The 26869-nt window shown below is 34.5% G+C and overlaps 1 protein-coding gene across 1 annotated transcript; it reads right to left on the bottom strand.

Moving 5' to 3' along the window:
• Positions 1 to 2072: 2072 nt before the first annotated feature.
• mge (translocase of outer mitochondrial membrane 22 homolog mge) lies at positions 2073 to 25112 on the bottom strand. Its single transcript, XM_089102878.1, has 3 exons — positions 24590 to 25112; positions 5649 to 5760; positions 2073 to 2338 (listed from the first exon to the last, which is right to left on the bottom strand). Exons 1-3 carry the CDS (start codon positions 25055 to 25057, stop codon positions 2130 to 2132), a joined length of 789 nt encoding a protein of 262 aa, XP_088959004.1. The 5' UTR covers positions 25058 to 25112; the 3' UTR covers positions 2073 to 2129.
• Between the last annotated feature and the right edge of the window lie 1757 nt (positions 25113 to 26869).

The following is a 26869-nucleotide window of genomic DNA, read 5'->3' as shown; positions in this document are numbered from 1 at the left end:
AACGGGACCGTCCATCATACACACACTGTTGTATGTTGGTTTTGAGTTCCAACGTTACTCCTTACTTTCAGTTGAAAAAAACTTTTTTTTAGTTTAATTTCTGATCATTTTTCAAAAAATGTCGGTAAATCTGGCTATGAAAATATCCCTCCTCTCACGGGAAACCCCTCCTTGGAAAGTTTTTCCCACGAAAAATACATCCCCCTTAAAATCCTTTTAGGACAATTCCATCCTCGCTGAAATCTCCCCTCCCCCCGTAAAATTTTTTACAGACGATTTAGCCTGAAAAATTATCCTTAGCATACTTTCATTTGGAAAAAAGACTTTAAATCTAATCGTTTTTCCGATCACTCCGGAAATCCCCCCTTCCATGGAAATTTTTCCCGAAAATCAAAACATGCTGAAAATTTCCCCCGGAACATCTCACCGTACAAAATTGAGTTCGCATAGAGAAAGTAAGACAAATTAAAAGAATTTCGTATAGGAATTCTGTCAATTCCCCCAGTGTAAAATTTCCTCTGGAAAGTCCACCCTTGGAAATTTCTCTCTCCATGGAAACCCACCCCAAGAACAAAATCCCCCCCCCCCCAGAAAAGTCTATATACTTCCCAATAACAAATACTATACGAAAACAATGGATTTTAATACTTAAAGACATATTCCCAAGAGCTATGGGGGGGGGGGTCATTTTATCTCCAAAAGCATAGTTTTGGGACCTTTCAACTATGCTAACCAAAATGGTTATCTCAAATTTCCCAAAATTTTTGACATAAATAGGACACTAGAACTTTTAATTTCCGTTCAAATGAGCCCTTTCCCGATGTTCTAGGACCATTTTTTCCATACGATCACCCCAAAGAAAAACAAATAAACACCCATCCGAGATCTTTCTTCTGGCAAAAAAAAATACAAAATTCCACATTTTTGCAGGTAGGAGGTTGAAATCTCTACAGTAGGGTTCTTCTACATGCTGACTCTGATGGTATGATTTTCATAAAAATTCTTTGACTGTTAGGGGGTGTTTTCCCCCTTTTTCGAAAATCAAGAAATTTTCTCAGACTCGTAGCCTTTTATAAGTAACACTAAGCTTAATGACTCTACATTTGGAATCGAAATAATAAACCGATTCTTTTGATATATCTGTTGATATCGAAATTCCTTTTTTTAGTTTCGATTACTATTGAGCCGTTTCAGTCCTTATTAGTTCGTTGATAAACGAAATATAGTGCCTAAAAATTATGAAGACATCCAGAACTGTCAATCGAAATTAGTTCTTTCTTGCGAAATTTTCAGAAGGGGATTCTGGTTAGCTGTTGGTCTGAATGGCTAGAACTCTAATTTGTGTTACAAATCTATAATTATTACTTCCTTCTTCAATCTTTTTAATAATATTATCTTGAGAATTTTCTGGCTCTTTCCCTTAAAATCCCTTCTTGTAATTATAATTGTAATTACTGTTCTGTTGAATATGACTAAAAAATTAATATTTCAGAATTTCCAAAATAGTGTTAATAAGAAAATATTTTTTACTTAACACTCTTTAAAAATGGTTCGTCTTTACTAGGTTACAGCTATTGCTGCAACCATGATAGTTAACAGGAAAAGACCCCCCTTGGGTATATGCCTGCTGTAAATTCATTTCGACAATCGTGTCCAGCAAAAGACTGGAACTCAAAAACCCAAACCATGATCGGATTGCTTACTGATTTTCTTGAAGACAAAACCGTTTTGGTGTTGCTTTAGGGTGCTGAAGTGCAACAAAAATCTCCTTAATCGTTGTTAAGCGTTGGACGTATATCTGCATTTTTAGGTATTTCAAGCCATCAGCATGTTCAGCAAAAATTCTCCCTGGTCATATTACTCCAGGACCTAGGAACTAAACTAAATTTCCTACACTAGTTGTAAACAGAAGGTGACAACGGATTTTGTTACTTGAGCTTTTAGGAACGCACACTTCTAAAGATTTCATAGAAAAATCGCCAAGTTAACGAAAACAAGATTTGATAACATGATGCTAAAATTGTCAATTGGAAACTCCTGACAAGCCAACAATATTAAAAAACAAAACAATATAAACGTCTAAATAAAGTCTATTACTTAAAAAGTGTAACAAAACCATTATAATAACTTCATTTAGGGGGTGGGGGAGCCATTCCACTACCAATCGATTGGGGACCACCAGAGACAGCTGCACCAGGACCAAGGAGTATGGCTCTTTGTTGCTGTTTCTCCATCTCTAACATCTGTCCTCGTTCAACTTCAAAAGCGATGGGAGCAAATAAAATAGCAGCCGTTGTGAATACAACCCAACTGATTTTACGGGTCAGTTGATAAAGTCCTGAAAAGAGAAGGTAAGATTCATGATACTTCTATTACTAAGCTAAGTCATTCCGCTGCTTCTTAAGACATTACTTTTAATGTGAAAATTAAATAGACAAAACTGTACTTCTCACAATGAAATCATTCAAATTTCATCTCGTGGCACTCTAAATATTTGGGAGTTGTTCTTGCAGTGTTGGGCAAAGACAATAGTTATTTTGGTTTTTCTCTTTTAGAGTTAAAATTAACTATTCTTCCAATTTCTCTATGCCATCCAGCTAGATAACATCGTGTTGAAATATACACAGTCTCTTTAGGCTAAATCATGGCTCTCTTTTTACCTCATTCAAATAAAGATTTAGGATAATACCAAAATGCTTTCAAAAGCCCATTAAAAATAGATCTAATGTATGGCACTTTTAGGGATGATCTACTAAACCTCTATTAGCTTATACCAACAGCACTACTTGTTCTACATACCAGTCCAAAGAGACGGAAGGATTTTCATCATGGTTCAAATACCTTCCTCCGTACAAAGAACAAAAACTCAAATTAAAGTGGGAGTAGCCACTTTTTCAAAGTAGTACCTTGAAAAAGTTGCCCAGTGATGCCATTGTGAAAAAGATGTGTGCATACACGGGGGGGGGGGGGGGGTTAAGGCCCATACTACTATCTGACCCCATTTCATTTCATTTATTTCTTAGACTTTCCTGGCAGAGATTTTTATAGCCTTGCAAGGTGGGGGCAAGGGGCGTGCCGCCTCCCCGAAACTCCTAAGTTTCTTTTAGCTACCATAGCAGAAAAACAACATGTTAGTTAACGTTCTTTGTGCCTGATCTGAACTTCTTCTCGAGACATATTGTGATACTGAAGCTTCTAAACACCACCAGAATTTGAAGCTAAAAAGCAATTTATATCACATTTCACCCATCTTACATAGATTAGAGGAGAAATGGAAGTGAGCTAGCACTAATGTTCACCAATACTTATCCAAATTGAGCTAGATAGATCTGAGCATCAAACTTGTACAACAAAAGGTACATGTCCTTTCATGTTAGTATTGGTAATAAACTTGAAAAATGGGAGCAGTGTTGGAAGAGGGAAATTTGTAAAAAGTGCTAGCCAATGCTGGTTGACTTCCTCAGAGAAATGCTACAGATTCATTTCCAATTGTGAAGTTTTCACCCGGATTTTTAGACGTTTGTTACAGTTTTTTAGAATTTCAGGATACCAATTGGACTCTTCTGTTTGGTTATTTAATCCTTTTTTGTAGCATAGTATTTATATTAAGATGCACCAGAAAAATGAAAATTAAACAAGTCTTTTTACTGAATACTCAAAACTAATAGGTCCAGCATACCATAATGATGATGACAATAGCAAGATACTCCAAACTCACCTAAATATACTTACGGCATGGACTTCAACCTGTCTTCTTGAATTTAGCACTGGTAAGTGCAGAGTCATCAACTTTGCGTCTTTCAACCTCAAGACTACATATTTTCTTAAGGAGGGTAATAACGTAAATCAAATGAGTCTTGCATCATTAGAAGAATGGGATCTTTTCATCATTGTTGATGATAAATTTAAGTTTACGTCCGACAACCACTCCATTGAAAGCACTACTAACAAATTGCTTGCACTCATCAAGAAAACCATAGCCAGTAGAACAAAGAAAGTTTTCATTAAACTCTATTAAGGTTTAGTCAAACCAAAACTGGAACATGCATGACAGAAGCCAGCCCAGTCAAGAAAGGAGAAAAAGCTTCAACTGAAATAGTCCAAAGGAAAGCGACTCAATATGTCAGCAGTTGTACCAAGCTCCCTTATCAATTACAACTGAAGATGATGTATTTACCCACACTTACAGCAGGAAAAAGAGGTGTTGTAACCACTGCCTACTAACTTACACAGAACCAGACTAAACTTCTCCATTTAGACCCAAACACAAGGACTTACATATATAGCCGCAAATTGCGGGTATACTTCAGGTCAAAAAGAAGCAGAGTTACATCCTTTTCAGACAGGATGGTGTCATCTTGGAATGTTCTAAGTGAAAGAACTGGTGCTTCTGTATCTACCTCCAAGTTCAAGAATGGTGCGGAAACCGACTGGTTTAGTAAACCATGGAAACCAGGCTGTGAAGCTCCTATCAACAGTGAAAGCCAAGTGCATCTAGTATCTACCTATTGCTTCCAGATCATCACCCTCAGTGGGATCAATAGGTGCATTTTCACCTTGTCACTTGCAAGTGTGATTTAGGGCAATTTATCAGCAAACAAAAGTTTATTTTTTACACATACTTTTGTATTCAATAGCAATAAACTTTTTTAGATGGTACTACTGCAGCACCAAACATAAAAATGATTCACAGACACTACAAGATAGAGCTGAAACATAAGAGACAAGTTCATGAATGTGGTTCTTTCCCATTTTGTGTAACCTTACATTAAATTTTTAAAAATATTCAAATTTTTTGTCAGATATTTGCTATTTGATATTGTATAGGCCAACTATGAAGAAAAAAGTTTATATTATAGTTAATAAGAATTTTATGCAATTGATTTAGTGTTTTTTCTTTTGGATGGAATTGAATACATGCTCAAAAAATAAATGCTTCTCCCCCCTCTGATCCAATCGAACTTAAAAAAAATGCAGAATTAATCCCAGCTAGTTATCAGGGGCGTAATTTGCTATGGGGCAAGGGGGGCAACTGCCCCCTCCAGACCAAAGTCCCCCCCCCGGCTGAAATTTAGTTTCTGCAGAAAATTTTGTCAAAACTAAGATAAGCCTGCATAATTCAAGTATCCAGAGAAACAGGTCAGTTTTCTTTGCCTTTATGGTAATATGTGGATCGTTTCTAGTTTCACTGTCATTTTCACTTGATTTGGGAAAATTGGCTCCAAATTTGCCCTCCCCCCCCCCAAGGATTTTGACGAATTTAAGCCACTGCTAGTTATCCCCCAAAACCATATTACTGTCCAATATACTATTAATATGTATCATCTTGTTCTTTTAAAAGAATTACATTTTAAGTCCAAATAATCAGAGCTAAGGTGCAATATTACAAACTTTCACAAAATATTCTGAAGACAGTGTTTATGGGCAATTACTACCCCCTCCTTTTACCAAATGCTTGGAAAACAGTTTTCTAAATAGAGAAAAAAAATCAATTGTTTCATTCAAGACTTGACATTACATACTAAGGTTAAAAAAAGACGAAACAAAACGGAAGAATTAAATAAAACATACAAAATTGAGTTCAATCGCCTTTGGAATGTATTCAATGTATGTAATATATTAAATTTAAACAAGTTCAACAACTGTACCTTTAGTAGCACTTAATGAACCAGAAGTCAGACTATATACTCCCGACCTTAAGGAAGCAGGAAACATTTCTGTCAGTCCAATCAATCGTTCTGTCAGGGTTTCTTCATATTCCTAGAAATTAATAAAATAGCGTTAAACTAATGTTGGGAAGGCTTTTTAACATACAGCGACGCTTAAAGACTTTTAGATCATGCAATTAGAAACATAAATTTTGAATAATTTAACTTCTGACAACTCAAAACGAATTTCTGGTTTCCTTCCTCTTTCTTTAAGAACAAAAGTCAAGCTATTTATCCATATTGCATCCAAGATTAGGAACCTGGTGCCTTTGCTTATGAAAGATAAATTTTAATCAAAATCCCTGCCTGAGGTTAGATACTATCTGAGTATTCAGAGTATTACCCTAGGGCTATGTCTGGCACCATTATGGGGAAGGGACACATTGTCCAAGTAGCAATATAATGTTTGGAAAGAGCATGAATTGGGAAATCAAATTGTTTCCTTCAGAAGAGCAGTTGTTCTCAGGCACTATCTGTCTTTCAAATTTGTTGTCTTTAAACAAACTCTCAAAAACCTTAAAGCCTTGGTAAGCCTAACCTAAATCGAGATTTAGCCTAGCAAAGGTGGGATGCTTAAACACTTTTCTTCGTTCTAATTTAGTGGTTAGTCCTCTCAGAAGGAAACACCATAAAATTCTGAAAACTACTTTAAAAAATTCTGAGGTGTTTACTTATAACATTCCTAAAAATATATCACTTTGTCTTAACCCTCCCTGGTAAAGGTGCAGATTAGCAGCTCTCCAGAAAGAAACATCTTAATAAAACAAAAGTAATATGATTAGATCCCTTATTTCATGCTTTCTTTCAACATAATATGTGTTACCCATACAGTGCAATCTCCAGCCACCACCCCCTCTCCTTTATGGCCCTATATATAACCCTAATAATATCTTGCTTTGTTGTTGTTTCCACGGCTTGATCTACTGTATAGACCTGAAGATATCCAGCTTGGCTTAAGTTCCAGATTGAATATTGGATAAAAAAAATACTATTCTTAGTGAGCTAAAAATGTGAATCAAGTCTACTCTTTTTAACTGCAGTCCTTTCAGTAGCTGATAGCCCATCTGGTCCCCCCACAGGATGGTAAAGAAACTTGCATATGCTGACAATATAGCCCTAATTTATGAGTCCCTCTGTGATCTTCATTCCTGGACTGACATTTTCCACATGACAACCAACCTCTTTGAAATGACCATCAACACCTTGAAAATAATGGCCATGCACTGCTCATGTAAACCTGATTCTCGATATGGTTTTCCCCAATGTTTGGAAATGCTCATCCCTGTTACCTATCCTAAAGAAAAACAAACCCAAACATGACCCTGTATCTTATATGCCTATCATGATTACTCCTGTGCTGAGAAAAGTAATGGACAAAATGATTCACAATCAACTCCTTTGGTATGTAGAGAAAAGTAATAAGATAGATAAGTCAAGATTTATTGCAAAAGGCCAGCAGGCCATAGCAACACAAATACAGTCTAGAAACAAGGCTTGAGGAACAAAATACAGCTTTAAATAAAACAAACCAAGAAAAGAAAAAAAACACAAAAGGTCTAACATTTTAACCAACAAACAACGAATTCAATTCCTAAAAACCAATAGAATTCAATAGTGAAAAAGAATTCAATTCCTAAAAACCATAATAAGCTATCCCCTCAAACATGATTCCCTATGTTTCATTTCTAAACAAAGAAACTTAAACAACTGTTAAATAGCACATGCATTCCTCTCAGCCATCTGATCAATTAACCAGCATTCACTCCCAAACAATCTTCCAAAACATTCATTCCGCAACTCAGACAGCTCTTCATACTCAGATACAAAATGAAATAAATTCTCATTCACAAATCCACACAGGGCAAACAGCAGCCGCCAGCCTAAACTTTCCCAGAAATTTCTTTCTCTCGCCTAAATCCAAGCTATCCCCTTTTGCCAACAACAAATTCTTCAAATCCTCTCTATTCAACCCAAATTCAAAATAAACCTCCTCCCCCAACACTCTTTAGCTTGGGAGTAAAACCTCAAAGACATAGATCGGTCCTTATGAATACGATACCCCATACTCAAACTGGTTTCAGGAAACTATTCATCTACAATTTTTTTTTTCTGCTTAACAAATGCCATGAATGAACCTATCTTAAAAAAATGTCCTAGTTGCTGCATTTCTAGATTCGGAATGTGTGTATGACAATGGAATCACCAGATCCTTTTTGCCAAACTTGCAAGTCTTGGATTACCCCAAAGCTGTTATCTTTCATAAAGTTTTTCATTGAAAATAGATGTTTCATTGTTCATGTAGGTTCAGCCCCCTCACCCAAAACCACAATAACCAAAGGCCTTCCACAGGGTGCAGTCCTGAGCTGCCACCGATTCTCCCTATTCCTCTGGGACATGAAACTCTCCCACACTAATATACAATATACTTAAGATATGGTCTTATAGGCAACTGGCAACACCTTTGAGATTGCACATTCAAAGTTGCAAAAGTCACTATTCCAATTTGAGAAATTTACTCACAAATCTGGTTTACCCACTGCCCCTACTAAGTCAAAAATCTTCTACTTCCAACACAAGTACAAAATAGTTATCTCAAAACTAATGCTAAGTGGCATTATTATACCTGAGGATAATCACATAAATTACCTGGGTCTTATTCGTGACCAAAAACTCAATTTCCACCTTCACATTAAAACTACAATAAAAAAAAATACTACAGGAAAATCAGAATAACAAAAAGACTACTATACACACCCTGGGGCTGTAATGAGAAAACTTTACTCCGGCTTTATAAATCTCATATAAACCCACAAATTGATTATGGGCTCAAAGTTTATGGTGCTGTGCAAAGACCCAGTTGCAAAAAATTGAAACAACACAAAATGACATAGTCTACCCCATATTTGGTCTTGGGAAATCAACTATTACCAAGTTTCTGCTTAATGAGAGTGGGTTAGCAACAATAGATGAAAGAAGATTTCTTTTAATCAGCTATCTGTCAAAAATTGAAGCCAACGGCTCACAGATCCTGTATAACTGGTTAAGAAATCCATCCATGTACAAAGGCATTGCACACAAGTTTGTCATTACTCAAATGAAATTCCTAGTGCCAGTAAGGTCTATTGCCCCGATTTTCCCCCAGACCCCACCATGGAATTGGTCTCTCCCCATAATAAATAGTAATCTCTCAAAGTGGTCAAAGGAATTTGCCTCTTTCAAATTTAGCCTATACAGAAAAAAATTTGCTGAACTTAATAAAATTACCTATAAGAACCATTTCCCAATTTTTGTTGATGGGTCTAAAATGAATGAAAAGACATGTGGAGCATATTTCCCATCCCTCAGTATTGCAATGGGCAAGAGAAAATTTGATAATATTTCCATAATATCAGCAGAGCTAAATGCCATAATCATGGTGCTGGAGTATCTTATGAATAATAAACCATTGAGTCCTAATACACAAAATATTATAGTATACTCTGACTCGATGTCTAGCATGGAGCTGCTGCACATGGCATCTCAATATAAGATGGATATAGACACACTCCAATATCTTTAGTCTTACAGATAAGCTTGCCTCAAGAGGAATAATAACATACCTCTAATATGTTCCAAGCCGCTCAGGCATCATACGCAATCATCATGCTGATGAAGTTACAAAAAAGTCCCTAAAGATTGACCAGCCAAGTAGGAGACTGATTGCCCTTAGAGATATATACCAATGGAGATTATTGGAGGCCCAGTTGAATAATAATGAATCAATTATATTTCCTTTCCCCAATAAGCACCATTCTAAACTCTGTCACAGAATCCATACAAGCTCAAATAGGCTAAATATTCATGCTATTTCCTATCAGTTTTCAAGTTCTTCTGGTTTAGCCCCCTCTTCTCCTTTTTGCAAACATTGCAATAAGGAAAATGAAACAATTGATCATTGCCTATTTGAATGTATTATGCTGACGTCTACACAACTTAACCTTTAATGTAAACTGTTAAAGTACTTCAAACACCACAAAATCTTAACCATCAGCCAAGAGTCTAGCTGACCTAACCTGCACACAGAGTACTGAACTCAAAGTACATTCCCTGATATTTCAGCTTCTAGAATCAAAAGAGCTAGTGCAAGAAATATAATCAGAACTGAGCCAACCAAGATAAATACGTAGAAACCACTTGCAGCAGTCCAAATCATCTCACAGAGTGAGTCAAAAGAAAAAGAGCTGAGTAGTCTTGACTGAAAAGCCTGCTCTCCCCACAATAGAAGAAGAGGCAATTTGACTAGCTTATCACCCCTATCACTATCTATGCCTGTGAACTCTGGACTCTAAAAACAGAAGATAAGTATCATCTTGCTGCTCTCGAAACAAAATTATTGCAACATGTTGCTGATATCACTTAACATGACAAAATTTCCAACATCAAGCTTCTCCATAATCTCAAGCTCAAACATAACCATCCTCAACAGAATAAAACTGCAGCAGCTTAGATGGCCATGGAAAACACAATGTATGAATAACACTTGTCTCCTGAAGATAGCCTTTGAAGGCTGGGTACATGGATCTTGACCTAGAGGGTGTCCCCCAAATAGATTAAAGGACAATTTATTGTCGCTTATCCTACCACATCTTCTCTGCCTCACAGAAGATAGAAGTGCATACACAAGTTACATCAACAGAATGGTGAAAGGATAGGCCCCAAAATTATCTCCAAGGATCAATGGGACTTAAGTCAAGTCAAAATGTAAATAATTATGAAAGAAAAAAATGATAATCTGATTTACATAAATGTGTTGTAATATATAAAGTAAGACTTTTATTGTTTTGGTTTTCTCTTATTGTTTGATATACATCATAAGGCTATATATGGGATCATCAAGGGAAGAGGGATGAATTGACATAAATGCAACTTTAAACGTTAAAAAAGTATAAAATTAGCAATCTAAAAATGTGCCTCTTTTTACTTTAGCATGTCTCCTTCTAGAGAACTACTGCTACCTTTACTCTCACCTTCTCCCCCTAATAGGGAAATATTATATTTCATATTATCTCTACTCCATGAATTTCGGGTTACGTTGATTTGACGTTATAGAAAATTGTTTCTTTATGTTTGTACAATAGAATACTGTCAATTATTACTATAAAGAAAGCAGTATGAAGACAAACATAAGACAACATTATGTTTTCTCTAATTATATAGAATGAGAAAAAAATCCTATAGATGACATTCTATACCTTGTTCTATTTTGGAGCAAACATAAATAAAGTCATATAGATGACTTTTTTGGTTTTCCTTATATAGGCTACTGTAATATTAAATGTATGGATATACAAAACACATTTTAAAGAAAAGTATGTTATTTTTTTAATCTCACTGTTGTATTAATTTGCCATAATCAAAATATTTCAATACAAATATTATAGATGATGCACCTAAAAGTCATATGGAAGACATTATACTACCCCATTTCTATATAAAGAAAACAATCAAATATCTTACAGTTGACTTTTTGTCCTATATAGTGACAGCATTAACATTTGTGTCAAAGAGCTTGGAGGGACAGGGTTGGTCAATTTTGGATAGAAAACCAAAAATGCTGAGAATAAAAAATTAACAGGATCTGCCTCAAGGGGAAGGCTCAGACACCGCCTCTCCCGTTTTAAGAGCAGGATGAGGGGGGGGGGGTAATTCGAGAGATAAAGCCAAAAATATATACATATATTGAAAACTGATATATACTTTTATTTAAAATATGTTTCATATATTCCTACATTAAGTTTTACAATATATAAGGAAAACCAAAAAAGTCATTTGTATGACTTTTTCCATGCTATTCCTTAGGAGATGAGGCACAAAAAGTAATTTGTGTTACTTTATTTATGTTTGCTCTAGAATATAAAGAGGTACAAAATGTCATCTGTATGACTTTTTATTATTATCTCTTTATATGACTGGGCCAGTATAGCCTACTGTCTTTCACATAACATTTTAGTGGATCATCAATAATAGCTATTTCAGATAAAATATGTATTAGTAAATCTTCTTGGGGATGATAAGTAGATAAAACAAAAAAAAAGCTTTTATTACCAATATTTTGTATACGTAGAGAAAACAAAAAAACTCATCTATATGACTTTCTTCATGTTTGCTCTAGCCTATAATAGTTTGAGGTATAAAAAGTTATCTATATGACTTTATTTATGTTTGCTCTATGATAGAATAAGGTATAAAAATCCATCTATATGATCTTCATCATATTTGCTCTATAATAGTGATACAAAGTCATCTGTGTGACTTTATTTATGTTTGCTCTATAACAGAATAAGGTATAAGAAGCCATCTGTATGACTTTATTTATGTTTGATCTATAAAAGAATGAGGTTTAAAAAGTTATATGTATGACTTTTTATCATTCTAAATAATGAGAGAAAGCATAATAGTGTCTTTTTTATCTTTCTACTGCTTTCTATATAGTAGTAAATGACAAACTTTTATTACAAATATTTTGTATGTGTAGAGAAAACCAAAAAAGTCATCTCTATTACTTTATTCATATTTCCTCTATGATAGTATGAGGTATAAAAAGCTCTATAATAGTGTGAGGTAGAAAAAATCATTTGTATGACTATTTATTTTTGTTCTATAAAAGAATGAGGCATAAAAAGTCGTGTGTATGACTTTTCGTCATTCACACGAAGCATGATATTATCTTTTATTTGACTTTCTACTGTTTTCTATATAGTAGTAAATGATAAACTTTTATTACAAAAAATTATGTAAATGTAGAGAAAACCAAACAAGTTATCTCTAAAGCTCTATAAGAGTATGATGTATAAAGTCATTTGTGCTGTTCTATAAAAGAGGACATATAAAAAGTCATCTGTATGACTTTGTTTATGTTTGCTCTGTAACAGAATGAGGTATAAAAATAGACCCCAAGCGACGCCAGCGCATCAACCGAACGCCTCCAACGAGAGGTCCGGTTGACTGCCACCGAAGTGTCACAACGCCGCCAGCGCGCCGCCACCAGAAGAGGCGTTCAACTGACTAAATTAATTTTGCAGCAATTCTTTACTGCCTCAACCGCAAAGTCGGAGCTTTTCTTTTCTCGTGTGGTTAAGTATTTTGATTTTCCTGATTAGAAATCAAGTAGGGCTTGCACTGTCCCCGAATTTTCGTTGATTTTCCCGAAGATATATGTGCCACCCCCAAAAAAATTGGTTCCCCAAATCCCCAAAAATCACCCAATCATGGTGCCACCCCTAGTATTTATCACTAGTGACTATCCCTGCCAAATATTACTTTGCATACCATAATTCTTCACTACTCTCTTGTTCTTTAATTTTGTCTCTTGTGTTACTTTGGATAAAAACCAGACAGATAAAATTGCAAATTTGCAATATACATACATATAATGTGTTACTTTGGATAAAAACCAGACAGATACAATTGCAAATTTGCAATATACACGGTTCTTTGAATGTTGAAAAAAGTTTTGTGTTTATGAAATGAGATTAGACCATTACGAATGCAGTTTACCAATTGCTATAAGATTCTTACATCATTTGTAGTCAAGAATCTTATTTTTAAGTTGAACAGAACACATTCCCTATACAGGTTCAGTTGGATTTTAAAATTGATAGTCAACAGATTGCTGCAACAGCTGAATCATAAGTTTGCAGAATAATTTTCTTTTGCTATTGTTAGATACATTTTCTTAATGTTTAATGCACAATTATTGAATGCCTGATGGATTAAAGAAAATACAGTCTTCTTTCTGAAAAATTTTCACCCCCCCCCCCAAAAAAATCTATTGAGGCAAAATTTAGCTATACACTATGTGCAAGGTTGGGAAATTGAAGACTGAAATGGAAGTGACCCCAAAAATATGATTTAAAAAATTTGTATGTTATTGCCTATAGGGGGGGGGGGGGTCGGGGCTGTCATTTTTAAATGATAATACCTCAATTTTTTATTGAAAGCAGGGATATCAACAACAGTTATTATTTTCATTTAAAGCAGAGACAGAAGAAAATGATATCAAATTCCCTGGGAAACCATAGAAATATTTTGATAGGCCCAGGGCCCCATATTGGGACTTTTGCTACTGGCCTAATTTGGCTTTTGTGTGTGTTCCCTTTTTAATTAGATTCCTTGGATCTTATTGAATGCTATGACAAATCTATGACTCAAGTTTTCCAGTAATTTGAGGTATGTCTGAATAATTTTGACATTTTTGTTGTTTGACCTTTATAATTTTTAAAAGATAATACCATGAAATTCTTTTTAATGAAAGTAGGGATGCTAAAAAGTTTTTTTAATATAAAGCAGAGATTGTATCCTATCAAAGTGGTATCCAGAGGGGGGGGGGTAGGAAATTGTCATATTTAAATGATAATACCTTGATTTTTTTTTTATTGTAAGCAGAGATGCCAAAAAGTTTTTTTTTCTTAATTTAAAGCACAAACGGTATCCTATCAAGGCAGTATCCAAAGGGGGACAGATAGGGGGCCTTCATTTTTAAGTAAAAATACCTCAATTTTTTTTTTATTGAAGGCAGGGATGCCAAAAGTTATTTATTTTCTTAATTCAAAGTAGAGAGGATATCTTATCAAGGCGGTATCCAGAGAGCGGGGGGAGACGGTAGGGGGCTATCTTTTTTAAATGATAATACCTTGACTTTTTTTAATTGAAAGCCTAGATGACAATTTTATTTTATTTTTTTTTAACTTAAAGTGGAGACAGAAGAAAATGATATCAAATTACCAGAGAACCATAGAAATATTTTGATAGACCCAGGGCCCCCCATTGGGACTTGTTCATTGTCTTGGGTATTTTTGGATTTCTTACACATCTGAAATTGGGATGAATTCTGTTCCCACTTTTGGATAATAATCACAATGAAACAGAAAAAAAAACATTTTCACTGTCATTGGAGAAATTCTAGCTGTAGCTTTAACTTGATAGTTGTGCTTTTTTTATGCAATTGGAAGTTCTTTCACTATAAGGCATTTACAAGCTATTTACAAGTGAGAATTATAATTTTTATTGAAGTGCTTTTGCTTTTTTTTTTCACTGTAATTGAAGTGTTTCACCACCATGTATTTTCAATTTGATAAATTTACACCTTTTAGATGCAGATTATAATTTAACTGATATTAGGTATTTATGAGTTTCAAATTTGGAATGAATCCCCAAAAGAAAAATGAATAATATCCAAAAGAGCAGTCAAAAGCAATCCAAAAAGCAGCAGTTCAGCATTAGCCTACATGACATATTCTACAAGGAAGCCAAAAAAAAGTTTAATTTTTTTTAACTGTTATTAAAAACCAGTTTTTAATACAAGGAAGGCTTTTTAAGAATCTAAAAGAAAAAAAAAACAATAAATATCAAAGTCACCCATTTCAACTGTTTTAAAGGTGGCTAAACAGATATAGGCAAAGAGCATTATGAAAAAAATAAGCTTCTAAGTTCAAACTTCTATTCATAGTTTTTACCCAGATAATTGATAAATTTTGTGATATAGTATTTGAAGTCTTGTGTACAGTAATGCTCAATGAAAAAAAAAACTACTAATTTTGATAATTATTTATGTTAAGAAAACATAGCTAATAGATACTTCAACTATTATGCAAAGGTTCATGCCAGTCATTTTGTGTCTACCAGATTTTTACTTCTCTTGATGAATAACAAAAAAGACCATTGTCCAGCCAGCAACTTGTAAAGTTTTTAACTCATGAATAGGCCCAAATATTTTGTAAATTCAAGCTGGAATTTGAGAAAGACTGATGAAAACATTAATTTTTGCAGTCAACATTGATTGTGCTGGTGGCATGCCACCAACATCTCACCAGCAGCAACATGGAAAAATCATTGGTGGCATGCCACTGCTGCTATTTTTGACCCTGCTGCCACCAGCCTTCCCTTATCAGTGCAGCACAGGGATCTATATAAAAAGTCATTTCTATGACTTTATTTATGTTTGCTCTATGAAAGAAAGAGGTACAAAAAGTTGTGTGCATGACTTTTTATCATTCTAAATAATGGGAGAAAGCATGATATTGTCTTTTGTTAGACTTTATGCTGCTTGCTATATAGTATTAAATGACAATATGCCAAGTCATGATATTTGCCATGCCTTTAACTCCCTGATCTACCCCTTCGTGCTTTTAAGGGCTGTTAAAAGAGGAGTAAATCTGGCTATTATCAGATCTCAAAGAGATATGTATTCTAAGCTAAAAGTCCAACTTAAAATCCCTCCTAAGCAAGACAAAATGACAAGGTAAGTGGACAGAACTATACCAGTTGAGAGAGGAACCAGGCAAGGTTCAATTGCCTCACACTGTTATTTCAATAGCTATGTTCTTGAAGTCCAGGACCATTGCAAGATGTCTTGCATTCTTTCTGGCCTCAATATCTCCTTAGTCACTTATGCTGATGATATTTTTAACATTAGCTGAACTTTGGAAAAAATTTCTGAAACTTTTCAAAAATTGAAAGCAAAATACTTAAAATCTGGTCTTGAATTTAATGCTGAAAAGTCTGACATAGGGCTTTTTTACTGGAAAGGCCCACTTCCTTATGAAATTGTGCTTGGGAATTCAAAGATCTGCCCTTCTGACCAAATTTTTACATTGGTATTGCCATTGGAAATACCATTTTTCATGCTTGTCATCTCCTAACAGAATGCAGCAAATGGTGCATATGAGCTTCATATGCTTCCATAGTCTCTGCTAAGCTTTACTTCAATTGCTGTTATCTTGCAATGCTGTACAACACTGTTGTTCTCCCCTGTATCCTCTACATTGCACCTGTCTGGAAGATCCTTACAAATGCTGATAAATTGAAAACCCACTCAACTTTCTTTTATTTTGCAAAATACCTACTGAGATATCCAATTTGGACATGCAATCCAAAGTTCACCAATAATTTTCACATAGCAGATCCTACTATAGCTGTTGCTAAACTTGTGGAGAAAAACAACAAAAGATTTCAAGACATGCTTGAGGCCACCTTCTTCAACTCTAGTTACACTGTCATAGTTGTATAGTGATATTTTGCTTTTTTTTTCTTTTTTTTTTGTAGTGCTCTGTCATTTTCTTTTTGTATGAAGATGGGTTTTTAATATAAAATAACAGTAATAGTAAAATATTTGATTATTAGTATATAAATGATCAAGGACTATCATAGTCAAACACTGCAAATCCATGAATTTTCATAAACTAACTTTTTTTTTTCAAATTAACTTAATCCCAAATAAGACACAGAAAAATTCATGGAATAGCTATATATATATTGTGCAAGAATTTGTTTACACTTTAGAGGGTGGGAGCAAAGTAAAAAGATGTCGTTTTTGGACATCTTTCAGAAAATAATTTTTAAGAAATGATCTTTAAGAAATCAAGGAGACATGTTAAGAGAACAATTCTTACTTCATAATATGTACAATAATCCTAATTAATGTATTTCCAGCAGGAGAACCATCATCTTCAATTCTTTCCTTGTTTTTTTAAGAAATTCATGAATTTCTTACATCCTATGGTACTGTTCTATTAGCTAGGCAACATGCAAGACAGCCAATCAAGTAGTCCCCAAAGCCGCGCCACGCCGAAATGACGGCGGCGAATGTGTGATTCAGTATCGGCGGCGACGGAAATTTTTTTGGCGGCGCGCCGCCGATTTTAACCGGCGGCCCGCCATGGCGCGCCGATTTTTCTGATTAAAAATAGTAATGGAAATTCCACTTCACCAAGAGCGTTTAAGCTCGATTGTAGTTAGGATTTTTAAATGGTTGGCTAAAAACCTCAAGAACAATATGATAAAACAGGAATTTGTTGGGCCTGCGGAAAGTGTTTATGTTCACCGCCAAACAGACCAAATAGAATCCTCATTTTTAGCCACTAGACCCAGGGAAACCTATGTTGTGTTTATGTTTAACATCGCATTGTTCCTATAAAATCCCGTGTTTAGTCATTTCCTTCTTGTTAATGATTTGGGCTAATGTGTGTATAACTTTCAAAGTTTGAAGTTCAAACATCTCCTGTTCATCAAATACATACAAAAAGGAAGTAAAAAAAAAAACAAATAACAACATCAACAATTTTAAATCAGCGGTTACATCACTTCAGTTACAATTGATGTAACAAAAGTGAGTTTGTTCACTCTGCCTGGAGCCATTGATCTTTTTGCAGTCACTATCAGTCCTGTCATGCTAAAAAGCCGTTTAGCTGGGGCACTTGTGGCCGGTACAGCCAGAACTTGGCAAGCGTAAACTGCCATTTGCGGGACCTGATACTAGTATTGGACCTTGGGGTCCCACAGAATGCTGCAAATGGGCTTCTTCTTTGTATCTGCTGAAATAAGTTGTTTTATAAGGGAGAACAAACCTGCACCTTCACCATAGGGCTCCTGTGCCCTACACTACAGGAGGAACTAAACTGCACCTTTACCCTCTTTTATTATCAACACAAAATAACCCTCCGAAATTCTTTTCTGAAAGAAGTGGTCAAGTTATAACGTTTCAAGTCAAAGTTTAAGGCTACTTCAACTTCAGTGGGCTCTGCTAACTGTGCAAAAAAAAAGTAATTCATTTCTACAGATATATTTCTATACTAGCTCTAGATAATCTACCAAGCAGGAAACTACTGCAAATCAGCATAGATAAATAAATGAAACCCAAAACAAACAAAAATAACAATAAATAACTGAGTCAAACTCAAAACAGGCAGAAATTAATATAAGTTGGGCTCAAAACCCCTATGCCTTCCCAAGGCCAGAACATAATTTACACTTTACTGAAAAAATATAAATGTTTTTACTTTTATAACTTTAATAAATCAAATAGTATTAACATTTTGATTACTAAATATCAGTATATGTATATTAAACTGACAATGCATATTCATTTGCATTTTTCCAGTAAAGTACAAACTATGTTCTGGCCTTGGGAAGGCATAGTGGTTTTGAGCCCAACTTATGTTAATTTCTGCTCGTTTTGAGTTTGACTTGGTTATTCATTATAATTTCTGTTTGTTTTGGGTTTCATTTATTTATCAATGCTGATTTGTGGTAGTTTCATGCTTGGAAGATTATTTGATTTTAATTTTGCTCATTTTTTGTTTAATGGAGTTCTATACTTTTCTTTGAAAAAACTTATTTTTTGGAAACGGTTTTTTTAATTAATTTCTGTTTGTTTTATATTGACATAGTCTTTTCAGGGAAAAAGAAAATAATACTTTAAATCTCTTCGTTTTTTTTAAGAATTTATAGTTTGGCCTGCTATTTGTATGCTGGAAAACAATTTTCAGCAAAATTTAACAACATAGACCCTTTTAAAAATCTGGACACATATAGTAGTGTTTAATTTAGTTTCATACCTCCTCTAGTTGACCTGAAATGGAAAACTTGATAACATTCGCAAAAAAATTTTGTTTAATTTCTTTGATAGCCTGGATACACTTACGCTATTTTGATTTGGTCAAATTTTAAGAGCAGAAGAAGCCCTGAAAGTTTGAACATAATACCCTCAGTTGTTCTTGGGATACTGCTGAGATGCCTTATTGGAAACTAGCATAAACACAGTGCATTTTGATTTAATCTTATGGCAACATTTAGTTTTTAAACATTAAGTCAGATTGGAGGATGGGCGTGGGAGGGGGATTAGTTTCCCTCCAATCACTTTTGACTATTATAAAGGACATCAGCCCTTTCTATTTTCAATCAAATGAGCCCTTTTCGAAGTTCCTATGACAACTCCTTCAATACAAAGTGCCCTGGTCTAAACAACAACAACAAAAAAAATGATACATTATACCCACATTGATCTCTACTATAAAAATGTCAAGCCTTCCAATCACTTTCGATTATTAAAAAGGGCACTAGGCTTTTCGATTTCCAAACAAATGATCACTTTTTGAGTTTCTACAACAACGCTTTCTATAAACACCGTATATGCCCCCAGGGCAAAAATTACAACCCTTACCCTAAGGGCTGTGAGGGTGGTTGTCATCCTCTAAGATCTAATTTCCAAAACTTTCAACTATGGTTAACAAAATGGCTATCTAAAAATTTTGATTGGATGTGTTTTGGGAAATGGTGGGCATGGAAGGGGTGTTTGTTGCCTTCCAATAATTTTTGACTATTGAAAAGGGCACAAGCCACTCCAATCTCTAATTGAATGAGCCCTTTTCAAAGTTTCTACAACAACTTCTTTGATATGAAGTGCCCTGGTCTAAAGGAAAAAATAATAAATAATACATTGTGCCAACATCGTTCTTATATACCTCCAGGGCATAACTACAAAACCCTTTCCCTAAGGGTTGTGGGGGAGTAACCTCCTTAAAAAACATATTTTCTCTCTGGAAATCAGTTACTCTGAACAAAATGGCTACCTTAAAATTTTGATTGGATGTGTTTGGGGAAACAGTGGGCATGGAAGGGGTGTTAGCTGCCTTCCAATCACTTTCAACTATTAAAAAGGGCACTAGCTATTCCAATTTCAAATCAAATCAGCCTTTTTTGAAGTTTCTACGACAACTCCTTTGATATGAATTGCCCTGGTATGGAAAAAAAAATAATACATTGTGCCAACATTGTTCTTTACTTAGACAGATCGATTGCGCTGTTAGTGTTGGGCGATAATTTGATCTAACGATATATCGAAATATCGATATTTTTACTTTCGATACATCGATTTCGATATTTCTGATCAGTTTTTATTCAGATTAACTCTTGGCTTTGCAAAGTTAAAAAAAAATTGGGTACTTATCTGTTAGCCACTACACACTCGAGAATCTGAATCTATAAAATCATACAACAACTGGCTTATTGCTTTTTGTATATGGTTACAATTAGCTTCGATTCAGTGGAAAACTACATTGTAGCTATGTTTTAATAAATATTTAGTTGGTATTTTGGTTTATTTAGGTTAGGTTACTTATTGCATGCAGCCCCGCTATACTTAACCCCCACCCCACCATCCCCCTAGTGTGCAAATATACAGCCCAAATTATATATATGATTGATGATTTTATATGATGATTTTTTTTACATATGAAAAAAGATGATTGATATTGAATCTACACGGGCCAAAATTAATCCTTCTCTCCTTTGGCGTTTTCTGTCCTCTAAAAGTGATGAGTCTTTATCTGCATCTTCTATCCCTGATTCTGAATGGTACGCATATTATAGATTCAATATATATTATTATATTATTATTATTATATCCTATCTATTTCGCAAGCATAGCGGTTGTTTCTACCCCATACCTGTAGATCCAAATTCTCGAATGTGTACTGGCTGATAGAAAAATACCAACAATTATAATAAAAGTGTATTTTGCACAATTTTTTTAAACTTTGAATAATAGAAAATCAAGCAATAAAAACAAACTTTGATTACAAGACTGAATATCATAGAAATCTAGACTTGAAATTACTCAGGCTCAGGGTAAAGAAAGATGATCTACTGACTACTTCTTGCTTTTCAACTTAGCAACATTTCAATGTTTTTTCCCTGAGCATTTGTTCTACCTTTCAGTGATTAAATAAAAAAAAAAGAAAACAGGTTTTTTCAACTGAAAGTAAGGTTCAGCATTAAAACTTAAAACAGACAGAAATTATTCCGTATATGAGAGGGATGCCCTTCATATACTTTTTTTCTAGTATTTTTAAAACAAGCTTCTTATTCTAATTAAATAGCCCTTGTGTTTCAGGAGTTGTTTTTAAATAATTGGAACTCTTTAAAGGAAGGGGTAACTCCCCTTGCATATGGTAGGTTTTCTTTTTGTTTCAAGTTTCAATATGTCTCCCTAGTTTCCGTTAAAAAAAAAAATTTTTATTTAATTTTTGGTTGTTTTCATTTAATACCAGGAAATCATCACTACAAATTCGTCCCTGCTGAAAATTCCACCCAGATATTTTCTTGTGGACAATTTTGCCTAGAAATTTCTCTTACGCCTATTTTCATTTGAAAAAAAAAGACTTGTCTTTCATTTAATTTTTGATCTTTTTCAAATCATGCCGGAAAACTCCTTCAACAGGAAATTTTTCATTGAAATCCCATCCTCTGAATGGAAAGTTTCTTCCACGGAAAATCCTCTGATGAAGAATTTCTCCTGCAAAAAATTTCCACATGGAGAATATCTCCTGCAAAAAATTCCGCCACGAAGAATTGCTCCCACTGAAAATTTTCCCATGGAAAATTTCCCCCGTGGGAACTCCCTCCCTCCCACAAAAAAATCTCCCAGGCAATTTTAACCTCTCTGAAAATTTACCCCGGATAATATCCCCGGAACATCTCTAGATGTTCAATTGAATCGGCAAAGAGAAAGTAAAATAAATTTGATATAAGAGTTCTGGCAAATTCTCCCGTGTAATATTTCTCCTTATAAGTTCATCTTCGGAAACTTCCCAGCCCATGGAAAATTCTCCCCGTGGAAAATACTTCCAAATAACAGAAACTATATGTAAACAACAGACAAAATTCATAACTTATAGCCCTTCCCCCAGGTACTATGGGGAGATCATGACAATGTCCTTGGAACATCTCTACATCAAAAATTGAATTGGCAGAGAAACATTATGACGAATTTTGTATAGGAGTTATGACAAATTCTCTGCTGTAAAATTCCCCCTTGTTAGTTCAGCCCCAGAAACTTCCCTGCCCATGGGAAATTCTACCTGTGGAAAATCCCCCCACAGAAAATTCCCCCTCCCCTAAAAAGGCCTGTTTACTTACAAATAAAAAATACTATACATAAACAATAGGCAAATTCATAACTTAAAGCCCTTTCCTCAGGTTGCGGGAGTCAGGTTATCTCCAGAGGAACATTTTTTCGATCTTTCAACTATGGTGAACAAAATGAATATCTCAAAATTGGGATTGGCTGTTTTCAGGGAAAAAGGGCGTGGGAGGGGGGCTATTGGCTCTCCAATATCTTGGGTCACTTTAAAAGGGAACTAGAACTGTTATTTTCTTTTGAACAAGCACTTTCCCAACATTCTTGGGCCTTTGAATTGATGCAATCATGCTGGCAAAAGAAAGAGGAATAAATAAACATGCATCCGTGATTTTTATTCTGACAAAAAATACAAAATTCTACATTTACACTGACGGGAAGTTAAAATCTTTACAAGTAGGGTTCCATGATATGCTGAATCTGATGGTACACTTTTCTTTAAGATTCTTTGACTTTTTGGGGTTTCTCCCCTTTCCCAAAAATCACAAAAATTTTCTCAGGCTTGTATCTTTTGATGGGAACACTAAACTGAATGAATCCTATATATTTGGATTCAGCATAGAAAGCCAATTCTCTTTTATATGAGCAAGGCCTATCAGCTCAGAAGGCATTAATACAGCCAAGGTCTTTTGGAGGTTCTCAGCAACATTTGGAAGTCCTCCTGACTAAACTTATTTTGAGTTTGAGAACAGGCTATGCCAACTAATGGATACAGGTAAGTATGCTGTGTATCAGCATGTATGAGTCAATGGATTAAATACATCATTGTTCTTCTTCTCGCCCATTTCCCAAACAATTTTCTATGTTGGATCTTTTCTGCATGACGTTTACCAGTAGCAGAAAAGGCCAAAAATAGTCAAATATGTTCAAATATCGTTTTCGATATCGATATTTTTGTTTCGATATTCGATATCAATATTTGCTCTGATATATCAATATATCAATATCAATATTGAATATTGCCAAACACTATGTGCTGCCTATGATAACATCCTGAATTGCCTAATGCTCTTTTCATCTAAAAAATCAGAAAGAAAAATGAACAGAATTTTAAAGTGGAAGGTAGAATTTTTGTTTCAAGAAAAATTTCTTCTTCTCCTTCCTATGAACCGATATACATGGCAGGCCCATTTACTCTTAAGAAACAGATTAGCCGGGATGATGGTTGAAGCCTGAAGGTCAATATTGATAACCAAAAAAGAGAGAAAAAAAAATAAATGGCAGCATATTAGTGATGCTGCCACCAATAGAATCAGCAGCAGCATCAGCATGCTGATGCAAGCTCAGCGGCACGCTGCTGTTTTTTTTTTGGGGGGGTGCACCACGGACTTTTTGGTGTGGCTTTGGGGTCTACAATCAAGAATAGCAAAGATCAAATCAGCATTACCCAGTATCTATGAGATGCTGAATAAACAAGGGGTTTCTCACTCCAGGAACTATCTTTAAACTTTAGTTTTTTGGGGATTAGGGTGGGAAGGTACCTAGGTTAGGTTCTGTATTAAATATATGCTATGCTTCAACCCCACCCCCTAATGTTCAAATATATAGGCTAGCCAAAATTTGTTTTGAAACTATTACATTTTCATCACATTTTGTTTTATTTCATTAGCATTAACCAAACTTTACTTCTCATGCATTGCCTAGCTAACAGAACAGTACCAAACCTATATATTGACAGAGTATATAGGCCTACTTTACCTCTCTAATGTGCAAATATTTACCCAGAATTGCATTCTGAATCTAAATATAACCTTCATTTGCATCACAAATGAACTTTACCTCTACCCCCATGATGTGCAAATATATACCCTGATTTGGACATATTTAGGGATGGGGGTAAAGTTCATTTGTGATGCAAATGAAGGTTGTATTTAGATTCTGAATGCAATTATGGGTATATATTTGCACATTAGGGGGTGCATATTCTGTTAATATATAGGCTAGGTTCTAAGAAATTCATGAATTTCTTAGAAAAACAAGGAAAGAAGTGAAGATGAAGGTTCTTCCATTGCAAAATATATTAACTAGGCTTATTGTACATATTGTGAAGTAAGAAATCTTTTCTTAACATGCCTCCTTAGGTGGTGGAGTGCTTTTACATTTATACCCTTTAATTTTAGGCCTACAGGACATATCTTGGCCCTACCTCTTCTTCATCATCCGATTCCTTGTCTAGCCATTCCTCTTCTTCCTTTTTTGGTATAGAAACAACAGCAGGTGAAGGTTCTTCTTTGGATGCAACTGATGAATCTTTTTTAGGATCTTCTTTAGCTTCACCTGAACTAATCTCATCCTTCTTGGTTAATTTTGACTCATCAACATCATCATCTCTAACAATGTTCTCTATTTTTTCAGTCTCTTCTTTAATGTCAGGTACATCACTTTTTACATCAGCTGCTAGATTTAAAGCAGCTTCAATCACAGGATCACTGTCAGTTTTAGCATCTTGGTTAACATTCAAAATCTGGGATACTTCCAAGTCCAAATCTGAGCCATTGGAGTCACTCTGTACTGCAGGTACCATCACAGGAGACTCTGATGTACCAGATGGTGGCCCAGAGATTATTTCAATATCATTATTATCCTCTTCTATATCATTTACTGTGGTAGCCATTTGTGTAATTTTGAATTTAGCCTAGATTTTCTTGTTTTTAAACTTTACTTCTTATCAAAAGGTGTAGCGGCGACGAACGAAATTGGAATTGCCTTCTGTTTAATAGGTTTTTTTATCGACATAGATGACAATTTTTGATCCGACCACCAAACCTTGTTTCCTTTACTTACTTACAGACATAGCGGAAAGCTAATCAAAAAAGTAAAATGTGAAAAAACTACATTTTCAGTGGAAAAATGCAAGATGATTCATTAGCAAATTTAACTTTACAACTTCTATGAGATAAACATGATCTTATTAAATTAAGAACCATTCCTTATATTCCGCTGTTTTCCAACCTATCAAAAGTCAATTACATGAACAACTATTTCAACGGGTTTTTAAGGTAAAAAAAAAAGTTGCTGCCAAATGACTATCATCAATAGCCTGTAAAAAAAATGATATAAGGCAGCTAATGATACCTAATAGTGTCAATAAGCCATTCAGGGATAATATAGATTAACTCTAAGATTTGTATTTTATTCAATTCTAATGTTAAAGCCATCGATTGATTCGTTTATTTTTTTTTCTTATAAAAAAAAAACTCCCTTAAAATAATTATTCAGTTCCAAGAATGACAAAAAAACTTGAATGTTGAAAATTAATTTCAATTTAAAACATATTTTATTAAATATATTTCAAAGTAACTTCGGCTCGTACTCCTTACTCAACCATAACAATGAACATAAAATCCAGAATGCCCCCCATCCAACGGATAATTAGTGAACGGTTATCTAAAATTATCATTTTATTTTACTTATTCACTTTATGAGGTCGTTTTTATAGTATTTTTATTTTATCTCCAATTTTTTTCGTCGAGTCATTTGCAGAATTTTATTATCAGATGGCTCTATGAGTACTCTTGACTATTGCAAAGAAAATCAAGAACAAGATAAGATAATTTTTTTAATTTCTTGTTATCAATAAAAGAATAAAACAAGCTCTCTACAATAGTCCGTCACGGCCTCTAGAAATGAGGAGAGATACACACATTACAAGAACACTAGCCAAAAAAAAGAAAGAAATACAAACCCCGGAAAAAAAAATGACTAGTTATATTGCAAATTATATTGCAAATTGTATTGAATGTATTTCTAAAGTATTCAAAATTCATATCAAAACTAAGAAAAGCCTACATAATTCAAGCATCCACTGAAACAGATCGGATTCTTTTAATATAACTTTGCCTTTATGGTACCATATAGCTCATTTTTTACATTCATTTTCACTTGACTTTAGAAAATCGGTTCCAACTTTGTCCCCCCCCCCTTCCCCTATGATCTTGACGACGTTACGTCATTTGGTCTATTGATGCAACTTTCAGCTGTAATCTTGTTGCGAAATCGTATGCTTTGAAGAGAACATAAATCTCAAGGATACCCAATAACCTTGAATTTAACTGGAAACCTTGATTTAGCCAAGGTTAAACTCTGGTTTTAACCTTGGGTTAAAACCAGAAAGGTTTCTTTGACAGTTGTTATAAGGGCTTAAAATATATAAATATCATAAGGACTTAAAAATTAGAATATGTTAAAAATTAAAAAAAAATAATATATATAAATTAAAAAAATAGAATATCATAAGGGCTTAAAATATTTTTAACAGGTGCATTATTTTTTCCGATATCAGCACTAAAGTTTTTTACTATCTCTACTGTGATAGTTTTGGGATTAATCATTAAGCATTTCTACCAGCGCATGCCCCTAGCGCAAAAACTAAACTTACCCCGACTTAACTCGGACTCGATTAAGACTCATTAAACTCTAAGGAACT

Source organism: Artemia sp. Qi Xiang Cuo, chromosome 17, assembly GCF_049724085.1.
Source record: "Artemia sp. Qi Xiang Cuo chromosome 17, ASM4972408v1, whole genome shotgun sequence".
Classification (NCBI taxonomy): Eukaryota; Metazoa; Arthropoda; class Branchiopoda; order Anostraca; family Artemiidae; genus Artemia; species Artemia sp. Qi Xiang Cuo.
The sequence above is the reverse complement of the archived record's forward strand: the minus strand, read 5'-3'. Positions and strand labels throughout refer to the sequence as shown.